We start from the raw sequence: 11,544 nt of genomic DNA on the forward strand, positions 1-11,544 counted from the left end.
TTTAGCTCCTATCCTCTGTTTTACTGATTTGTTCTTTGTACACAATCTCAGAACTGCCATACAACAATAACAATAAAACCCGCCTACTGTTTTAATTAATTGAATCTTTTAATCTGTAATGTTGATAAAATAAGACTGTTTAAACTGTGATTGTGGACAGGGTAAGGGCATAACAGTATTTGCATATTCTTCACAAGCAGTATATAAGCTTTAAATTGATTCCTCATTGACCTGTGTAGTTGCTGGCACTGTGAAACAATTCATCCTTGAAGTTAACAGCAGAAACATTGAAGTGATTTAAGTCATTCTCTTAGCCGCTTGGCTCACTCTGCTTCTCTTTGAAGTTCACATGTTCTCTGCTTGGAAGGCTGCTGATTCACTACTGGGAGGAAGGAGAAGCGGGAGATGAGTTGGCTTAAACAGTGTTTCTGCTGTGATGTTTCTACTGTGAACTTTAAAGTGTATGTAAACCCTACAATGTACAATGTACTTCTTGTATTTGCTCCTTTTTGGTCTGCTAAATACACAATTTAAAGTGTTTTGTTAGATCTGATTTATAAGTGCAAAAAATACCCGTTGATTTTGTAAGAATCATGTGAGCTGATAACTTCCTGTGCTCTACACAGGTTATGAAGGTTGAGAATAGGGGAGTTGAAGAGGGGGGGAAGCAAATTGAAGAGAGATGCTGATTGGCTGCCATGGTCAACTGCCCCAGGTTCTCTTTGCTCCAGTTTTGATAAATTCCCTCCACTTTGTTGTCATGTCAAAGAGGAAGGTCGGAGCACACTATATTTTCTGGCACACCAACAGCTATTTTTGTTTATTTGCATTATGTATAAAAGTATAGGTGCACTGAAATGAAAATTTCAAAACCAAAACGACACTAAAATGAAAAAAAATGTCAGGCCGAAACCGAAAATGCTTTTTTATTCTAACTTTTTCAAATTTTAAGTATATTTTTTAAAATGTATTTTTTATAAACTTTTAAATTTTTTTTATATTTCATGTTTATTTATGTGTATTAAATATTTGTTACTTTACTTCTAGGGGCTTCGGGGAAATATTAGGGGATCTAAACAGACCCCTGATAATTCCCTTTAAAATAGAAAAAGAGATTGAGGACACAGAGTCTTCAATCTCTTTTTCTGCAGCATCTGTTATAAATGAACAGGAATCCTCTATACTGAGTGTTCCTGTTCATTCATAACATGAGTACATTGCTGTGTTTACTATAACCACAATCATGAATGAACAGGAGGTGATGTAAGGCACTTCCCATTCATTCATAATTGAGGATATAGATCACTGATCACGGAGTGTTTGTACCGCTCTCCTTCCTGAAACGCTCCTGTGACAGCATTGAGAGCTGTCTCCGCCCACACAGCGATCTCCCGATGTGTCACACGAGCCTGAGCAGTGCAGGAAGGAGAGACGCCGGCCTCTCACAGCGCTCCCTCCTGCTGCAGCGCTCGGCCGCCTGTGACAGTTTTCCTACTCCCCACTGGGACACAGAGCAGCGCCCAGCAGGTAGGAAAGAAAGAACAGATGCACTGCTATATCTGCAAAAAATTGCACTTTCTGCATTTTGCCAAAATTTTGGCCATATGTTTCGGTGGACGATATCCCACCACCCCACCCACCACATAGCTTTCATATATTTCAGGTTACTAAATATTTCCTTATAGCATCCATACAAAGATTTGAATGGTCTCATGATGTGAAAAAAATAAACTAAACTTTTAACCCTTGCTTACTCTATTAATAACTTAAAAGCAAACATTTTGGCTATACATACACTTTAATCATTAAACAAAATACAGTAAACTCTCTCTTATCCAATATTCAACTAACCAGAACTTTCATCTAACCAGAAAAAAAAAATCCCCTGCTGATCTGCGGCATGTTATCCTGGAAATGATCGTGTACCTATTTATCTTAACTTTTTTAAGTGTGTATATTTGTCTTAATTTCCTTTTGATTACTGCATTTCAATATTAATATGAAGTCAATACAGAGTTTATGTTATGATATGGTATAGTATTGGGTTATGGCATTAGTTAGACCTATTTTTAATAGTAACTCTCAAGCAACCAGAAACTACATTTTTTCGGAATCTACCAATTCCTGTGGATGCCTGATAATGGGGAGTTTACTCTACTATGCGTTTTAAATATATAGGTACAAAAACCTCACTTTTGCTAAGGCTATGTAAAACTTTTATCCTAGAGTTAGCAAAGTTTCAACACATTTATAGTAAAGAAAACCTTTTGCAGCTAGAGATGAAATGTTTTCTTGTAGCTGCAAGAAATGTAATCTTGTTCAGCATGTCAAGGTGTTCAGTTTGTTACTGATTACCTATATGGTCCATAAATCATACAACCATGGTACCCATTCTCTAATGTACATATAAAAAACCTTTACTGGAATAATTTAGGTAAAAAAAAGAGTTAATATGGTTAAAGTAATTTACAGTAGTTAAAGTTATAATTCCAGACCTATGACTGTACTGACTGCAATTTCAGCTTTGCAAAAGTTAACTTATACAGCTCATTCCATCAGTCCTTGTACATAGTGTTCTCATATATTGTTTTTATGTAAATCTGTGTAATGGGCGCAATAAAAGCATTATGTCATTTTAATATTCTGGATGTTTCATGTTAAATTAGCATTTCACAATTCGCTAAGTAAAATGTTACTCGTTAGTCATCAAAAAGGTACCTTAAGGGGAATGTTTAATGTGTTTAATGTATATAAATGTATATGCATTAACTGTTAAAAAGAATGAGCTTCACGCAATAGAGAACGGAGATGCCCAATTAAAGTAATATAATTCATAATGCTACAAAATAAAAAGTAGAGTGACAATTTTAAAATGTGCAAGAAGCCTTTTGGTGGACAGGCCATATGTTTACCAAATACCCCTTTTAAAGCTGAACTCTAGCTTAGAAATGCAGATTAAAAATCCAGTATAGTAAAATGAAAAAATAAATTTTTGCTCTTATACTCGCCTTTAATCTGGAGCTGTAATACCTTTCCACCACTAGATGTCCTCGGTCTTCAGGAATGAATAATGTCACCTCTGAGCTCAGGCTTTCATGCACCCTCCCTCTGTCTTTTAGTATCATCAGGCAACCTGGTCTTTTGGAGTATCACTACAATGAATGATGATCACACGTCATTACATATATATACTTTATGTGCAGGAGGGCTCAGGTAGTTGAGGGCAGATTTTTTTTGTCAAATAGACTTCCACTTTAACATATAGAGAGGCTTAGTTAAAAACAGAGAGAATGTAAATGTAAAATTGATGTTGGATTTCTGCAGTAGACTGCTTAAGAGGTGTAAAGAATGGTGAACCAGTATCCTTAGGAAACTAGTGAGAAAAGATGTCTGGAAACTGCCATTAATAAACTTGATTTAGGGTCGTCATTTGAATCCTGGCTTCACTGCCAATGTCTAGCCTCTGAAATTTCCTTTAAAAGTTTTCACTTTGGTAAAATGTATTCTGGGGTAATGCACTGTTTCCTGCATTCTATATATTTTATCCTGCATTATGTATATGTTATCCTGCATTATTATATTACTCAGGACAAACCTAAGCCCTGCTCAGTATTGATATTGACCATTCTTATAATTTCTTCTAGTCACATATCTGTATATATACATTCCTACTGTGTCCATAGGCCATCAAAATTCTGTTGGGCTCATTGGCATCTGATTAAATTAGCCCTTTGGTATGTTTGTGTGACTGACAGACTTACAAAACTGCTGCAGGGTACAAGCTAAATTGTTCTTTAGTTGTAAAAAAAAAACTTGTGGAAAACAATGACTATAAAGAAAAGCTAAAATGGTTTGGGGTCAATTATACTTTTTTCACTTTTTTTTTTTAAATCAGATAGTTTTTATTGATTTTTTTGGAATTTGCATATTCATAAGACAGTGTACATGCTGCTCTGTAACATACACAGCCATAACAATAGAACATATAACAATAGCCATGCGGGGGCTGGAGAGGGAACATAGAAATGGACATACCTCATACACATCACTTCTTTTTCTCCACTTTATTAAATTTTGAGACTGACGTTTAAAATACTCTGTTACTATTTTTATAAAAATTTTTGTATGTAATATTTGTTATACATGGTGCACCCAGACAGCAATAAAAAACATGTTTTCTAAAAAGAGAGTGCAACAGAAGCGGTTTGCCTTCAGACTCTCTCTGTCATTGAAATTTAATTGAGCTGTCTGAACTAAGCAGGTAAGGAGGTAGAGGAGTATCTGCTCCCTGTCACTCAGGTGTACTTGAGCTATTAGGAAATAAGAGGCAGCAAAGAATTGACAGCTATACGTGTAAAAATAACCTGGAGCTCCATCTGCTGGCTGTGAATGTAAATATGACATACTTACAAATATATATTGCAATGTACTACCTGTACCCTTTTTATAACCATTTTACAGCTTTTACCATAGAGAGATCCAAAAAAGACTGTAACTGCAACTCAGTTTCTGTTGTTCATTTTTTATATGGCTCTCTTAAATGGGTGATGGTTTATTAAGCTCCCTCATTTTGCATAGTTGTGGATTAGAAAAAGCGAAATTGTCTTCGTTTCTATGCTTAAAAAAAACAACACCCTTTGATTATAAACACAGTATACAACAAATTTGGCTGGAAAAAACAATATATAGTGAAATGATAACAATTTTGCTTTAACAGTCTTTGCTTTATAGGAATGTAAGACAGTAAAACGAATTTAAAGCAACCATGGCAGTCATTTTAAACTTTTAGAAGTAAAGTTCTGCCTAAGAGCACAAGATGCCTGCAATTACCAATAATAGCTAGGAAACCTTTCTCTGTTTGCCCCTCTACAATAAGTTTCACTTTATTACCAGGGATCTGGTTTTCCTGACCTCAGGGCTAAGGCTAGCCAATCGTCATTCCTAAGCCCAATGTTAGTCCTCTGATTGGCTAATGAGGTACTTTTTTACATTGAAATAACAACTGGTGCGCTTAGCCCTGAAGTGAACAGGGTTAGATCCCTATTAGGGTCTATGTCGATGAGCTTTTGTTAATCTCAGAACTGCTTTTCTCCACATATAAGTCTATAGAAATGCAAACCAGCTTGAGGCAAGTCAAATAGGGCAACTGCTGGTGACATGCACCTGTCAGGGATATTTGAATGATTTCAGAAGCCTCTCAAACTGATTTGAAAAGCATTCAGCATTTACCCATCACCACAAGCCCTTAAGCTAGGCACACATGGGAGGGTTTCCTGGCTAACAAAGGTTATAGTAGGTATCTTGTTGTATGACTCTTCGCCAGATCTATAACCTTTGTTATTCTCTTTATGTTACCTGTAAGCTAGTGCATTATCCTTCATAAGTAACGCAAAAAAAGAACAATGGATATATTAAATTAGTATTCTTCTGTTCTTAGCCTTCGAGAGCATATTGTACATTTTCCACATTTCCGGGTAGAGGGTTATAATTAGGGATGAGTGAATGTGCTTGGGTTTGGTTCACAGGCCAATTGTCAAACCCACCCAAGTCCAAAAACTGGGGCAAAATGTACCAATGCAAAAAAGAATACCATTCAGCAATGAGAGATTACACTTTTTTTATGAAACCATGAGGGAAACATGGGAAAAATACACCCTAGCATTTAAATGGCATGCTTAGGAGATGGTTTTGGGATGTATGTGGTGTTACAGAACAGTACAATTCTCACAGACAGTGACACCGTGTTGTGGCACGTATTTTGCATTTGTAATAGTCTTTTTTTTTTTTTTTAATTCAACACTTTTTTTTTTATTTTAATAATACAATACATAAAACAAACGTATACATCCATAATTACATATTAAAACAGCAATACAAAACAGATAACAATACATACAAAAAAAAAAAAAACAACCACATCTCTCCTTATAAAATTAATTTTCCTCTCAACATACCATATTTCTTAAGCCACATTACTCTTCAGAGTACCAATAATAAATAGGAGAGATATTATACGAGAGATATTATACCCAAGGTCCTTTACCATATTCAATCCACTTATCCCACATTTTACCATATTTGTCCATAGTACCTCTGTGCTTGAACATAATTCCCTCAAATCCAACCACTTTATCTAGTTCTTTCTTCCATTCCTCTACTGTGGGAGGCGCTGCTGAAATCCACCTAAGGGCTATACTATGCCGGGCTACAAATAGAGCCCTCGTTATTGCCACCTTTGTGTAATATTCCACCTTTATGGGTCCAAAAAATACACATGATACATAACATGGGATTATTAGAAATATGAACTCCAAAGGCTGTATTTATTATGTCTACTATTTCCTGCCAATATCGTTTCAGCTTTGGGCATCTCCACAGCAGATGTATTAACGAACCAGGTTCAACCCCACACTTTGGACATTTAGAATTTTCCCTGAATCCTATCCTATGTAGGAATTCAGGGGTCCGATATGTTCTATGTACAATATAAAGCTGCGTCAATTTGTGTGATGCAGATGGTGAAACTAATTGAATTGACAACATCGCCTCCCTCCAGAGGGCTTCATCCAGAGGCCCCAAGTCCATTTTCCAGCCCACTTTACATTTCATGGGAGATTTATTCAGGACCCCAGGTAGTAAATTTGCATACATCTTTGAGATCAAACCTCTCGTCACTGTTGTATCAAAAAATTTATCTATAACCACATTTGCATCAATGCAGACCTCACGTACACCTGGATGTGCCGCGAGCGCATGCCTTAGTTGCAGATATTTATAAAATTGAGCATTTGGTAGCGAATAACTTGCCTGTAACTGTTGAAACGAGCACAAAATACCCTGATCATAAATTTGCGTCAATGATTCAATCCCTGTTTCCTTCCATATTCCAAAACCCTGAAGTTTGTTTACCTCATGCAATACCCCATTATCCCATATTGGAGTTTATTGTAATAGTCTTTTTACTTTTACTTTATGTCTTGGCTTTAACACAGCATCAGTATTACCCCAATCTGAATTAGCGTGTATTGGACAAAAGGCTTTTTCGGGTATTTCTTGAATCAACATCTGATATTTTAATCAGCGGTAATAGGCCTGAATTGACCTGTAGAAGTAGCAGTTACAACAGATTGAAAAAGACAACAGGCAGGCTTTAAAAAAAATCAACATTAGGGTTCATTATTTCACAGAAAACTGCCAGTGAAGTATTATACTAACTCCATGCACAGTATTTAGGCACTTTTACCAGGCCACATTTTCTGAGTGATAGACCAGCCAGGTTTTATTCAAGAAATCAAAATGTAGGTGTATTATTTTACAGAAAAAAAGCCTGAACAGACTTGATGTACGCTCTGTAAGCAGATATGTGGTCCATATTTTCTTTCCAAACATTTTTATTGGATTTTAAAGAAGAATAAGTAGACAACCATTAGCTGACGCAGCAGCCACACAGATACAGTATAGTATAAACAAGCAAAATCCATAACGTGTCTAATTGAAGAATGGAGTATGGTAGGTTAAGCATCCAATTGTGGGACATATTTCCAAAGAGTTTTTTTCTTTTTATAAAATGGTCAGTGGTCCAGCCTCGACACTCAATGGTCCATGGGGTCCACTGCTTACATTGAGTTAAACATATGATTTATGCACATTTTATCATTTGCACATGCATAACCTCTGCATCTCCCTTTAGGCCTGCCTGACAATATGAATACAGGTGATTGCCTAACTTTATTAACAGCTGTGGTAATAAGGGTATTAAGGATTTGGTGCTTTGGGGCACTTCACAATATGGTGATTTGGTGCACTAAATCGTACCATACAACTATCTCACCCTGCAAGACTCTCCCTAAATTTTTCCATGTTTCCTGACTGTGTATATGACTGACTGTAAATATAGCAGTTTTCAGCAGCAGCACTGTATAATGGTAGTATAGCAACAACTCTCTCTCACTTTAAAGACTGTGTGGTCCCTCCCCCATCTGCTCCAAGACTGTAACAAACATTGACTGACTGTGTATATAACTAAATGCAAATAAAGCATTTTTCAGCAGCAGTATTGTAAATGGTAGTATATCAGCAAGTATCTGTCCCTGCAAACAGTTTTCATACATCGGCAGCAGCAACTGGCTCTCCCACCGCAAACACTCCGTGATCTTTCTCTGTCTGCTCTAGATCTTTCCTGAACGCAATTCAGTGTGTATGTGTTTTACTCTAAATATAGTAGTTTTCATCAATCAGCAGCAGGAACTAGATCTCCCTGAAAATGCTCTGTGATCTATCCCTATCAGATATGGGTCTGTTCAACACAACTTGGGTTCAGGCCGAACTAATGTTAGACCTAAACCCGTAGCTAATCCTTAGTTATAACACAATAATATTTCATCAGAAAAAACATTAATTATGTCAACTCAAATTATGTGTCATCAATAAATTGTTTGCATAAATATATATTTTTGATGTGATATTTTACATATAGCATCTCTAAGTCACTTGTGCGCTGTAAGATTATACATTTTTCTTGCTAGAATTTAATACATTTACATTTAGGACAAATATACGGGAGACACTTTGTACACATTTTCAATTATACCTCTTAGCTATAGACACATTTTGTTACTGGATCAGATTTCAGGTATTTAAAGTTAACCTATAGCTTCTTGATGAAATAGCTGCTGGATTGTAAAGAACTTCCAGATGCAAATGTACAAATACAGGCTGCACTACCGAATGTACCGGTATTCAATAAAACTTTATTGATTGAAACAGTATTCCCCGCCAAACTCTGTTCAAATGCATTTTGCAACAAACAAGCTGTTGTGTTTGATAAGACTTTTATTAAAGGCTGACACATGCGGTAGTGCAGCCTGCTTTTCCAAATTTACAAGTGGAGAAGGAATCCTCAGAGTACCTGTGACAGGTTAATGCTGCCAAGAAGCTTCTGAGCAGTACTGTATAATTCTTGGAGTTAGGGAACCACCATTTATCTATGTAAACCATTAGGTAATTTGCTGATCTCCCTGGGAGCCCCATCTCTTTTTTATGTAAATTACAACCAGGCTGCCATGGCTTGTGCTGTAGTCCAACCGCTCCCACTGTCTTGCCTTGCCTTCCAATTGTTCTCTGAGGCTACCTCCAGTGGCCAATAGACAGGTGATAGCATTGGAAGGGCGAGACAAGAGTGCAACCAGTTGCATAATCCAGAGGGCGAATGTAAATTGGCTGCATTCTGAAGATCTTAAATCCTTTATGTGCAATCGCCTTGTATGACAGGACAAGATTTCCAATTAGGTATATTAGACATGTGACTATTGGTGTCATTGTCTGTGGGGACTTACTTTCCAGGACCCTATCACAACCCTTCTCTACATAATCTTTGAAAATTGCACTACAATAAAGCCTCCTTGCACTAGAATACAAACCACATGCAGCAGTGTACAGAAGATCAGCTATCTCCTCAAATGTTAAGTAGTTACATAGTTGTTGAGGTTAAATAAAGTTCCAAGTCCATCAGTTTCAACCTATGTGTCTGTATGTGTGTGTATGAGTTACTAACAGTACCTGTACCCCTGTATATTGTGCTCTCCAAGGAAAGCATCTAAATGGTCCTTGAATGAGTCAATACTCTTAGCTGATACCTCAGCCTGGGGAGTTCCACAATTTTACCACTTTTACAGTGAAGAATCTCCTTCGCTGTTTAAGATTAAACCTTTCTTTTTTTCCAGGTAGTGGCCTCTTGTCTTCTTAAGTGATCTGACAGTAAACAGTTTATTACTGATATTACCATCACCATTAAACAGTTTGTACATTAGTATCATGCTCCAAACAGACTGTGGCTGCATACCCCTGAGCTATAATGCTGATTCTTTATTACAAACCATAGATCAGCGGTGGCGGACCTATAGAACGCGTGCCACAGTAGGCACGCACAGGCCCCTCTGTGGGCATCCGATCCTAGGCAGGGGGGTCAAATTCATATTGCCTGGCACAGGCAGTTCCGGTTGCTGGGTAGGTTTTTTTTCTACATTTAGCAGTGCTTGGAGCAAGCAGGGTTAAATGTACTGCAGGGAAGCCTCCTCTTGCCCACCCCCGACGGCCGCCTCTCTCCCCGCCATGGTTTTTGGGGTCCCTCGCTCTTCTGGGGAACCCTGGACCATGACAAGTAGTTCAGGATGGAGAGTGGGGAGCAGGGCGGAGAATGTCTGTTCTCTGCTCTGTGTGAACACTGATACAGGAGAGCTGTACTCACAGCCTTCCCATCTCAGCTGTCACTACAGAGCCAGCACAGTGCTGTGCTCAAACTCCTGTATTGGAAGTTAAAGGTTCAATAAAAAGAACCTTTCACCTCCAAATGCTATCACACAGGGGCTTGTTATCCCCTGTGTGATAGCAATAAAATTAAGTGGAAAAAAAAGGGTAAAAATGTAAAAAATAATTACAATTTATAAAAAGTAAAAATTAATAAAATACATAAAAATTAAAAAATAAGTAAAAAATAATAAGAAAGAGTCTTCCAATGGCAACAAAAGTTGTAGTGACAACAGAGAGGATTCCCTCACTTTGGAAAGCGTCCTGTTGTGTCTACAGGACAGGAAGTGAAGGTAAATTTAAAAAATAAGAAGTAATGAAAATTTTAAAACATGTAAAAAAGTGATAAGTAAAAAAAAAATCAATACAAATGATAAAAAATAAAGTAAACAATAAGATAAATAACAATATAAGAAAAAATAAAATGTTTCCCTATTTTGCAGTGATGCTGAATGTTTTTTAAACCCCAGTGCCCAAAATAAAACACAATACCAAAATGATTTTCAGTATTGGCACTTTGCCAACAATTGCTTTAATAAATAATTGATTTTGCATTGCAGTTGGGCACTCTGGATCAAAAACCTTAGCCATTGCTGACATAGATAATGTATTCACAGAACTTCTTTTAAAAGCTGCATGCAACTTTCATAATGTGCTGTGGTTTTGTCTTTACAGGTATGAAGACCCTCCAATGTGGTGATGACAATGAAATTCCATCTTGAGTCTTTTTCAAAGTTTTTGATCCATGTTTCATTGCTCTATGACAAATCAGACTTTTGAAAACCCTCCAAAAACAAGACCAATGCATGCAGACATTTGCTGAATTCTGTAGAAATGTTTTATTCTTCCACTACATTTGTATAAAGACATCTAATGTTGAAATAAATACTTTGTGCTTTGAAAGTGCAATGAAGAAATGAAAAATACATAGCAGGTGTTTCCGGAGCAGAAAATATACCTGTCAGGGCAGGTCAGTATGTTGTAGCACTTCTGGCAGCGAAACAGATAAAAGTCTATGGGGGTGATTTACTAACCTAAACACACACACACACCAGGTGTGTGTGATTTTCACACAGCAAAACGTATTTATCAACCAAAAAGTCTCTAAAAGCATATTTCCACTAATGCCATATATGGAAAAATCATGCACATGATGCATATATAATGCTGCTTCACAGTTTAGACAAAAATGGTTAGCTCATGCATTTACATTCCTTGCATTCATCAACGCAAGCAACA

General features: G+C 36.9%; 1 protein-coding gene across 2 annotated transcripts in view; it reads left to right on the forward strand.

The window, feature by feature from the left end:
- The window catches only part of NPY (neuropeptide Y), a 27,869-nt gene extending 16,770 nt beyond the window's left edge, over positions 1 to 11,099 (forward strand). For both annotated transcript variants that reach the window (XM_018568034.1, XM_018568033.1), the window contains one exon: positions 10,981 to 11,099. In XM_018568034.1, coding sequence (XP_018423536.1) covers positions 10,981 to 11,005 — 25 coding nt within the window. In that variant the 3' untranslated portion in view covers positions 11,006 to 11,099. The remainder of the gene's footprint in view (positions 1 to 10,980) is intronic.
- Positions 11,100 to 11,544: the final 445 nt, after the last annotated feature.

The sequence above is a fragment of the Nanorana parkeri genome, unplaced genomic scaffold, assembly GCF_000935625.1.
Source record: "Nanorana parkeri isolate BGI_ZX_2015 unplaced genomic scaffold, ASM93562v1 scaffold1128, whole genome shotgun sequence".
In the NCBI taxonomy this organism is placed as follows: Eukaryota; Metazoa; Chordata; class Amphibia; order Anura; family Dicroglossidae; genus Nanorana; species Nanorana parkeri.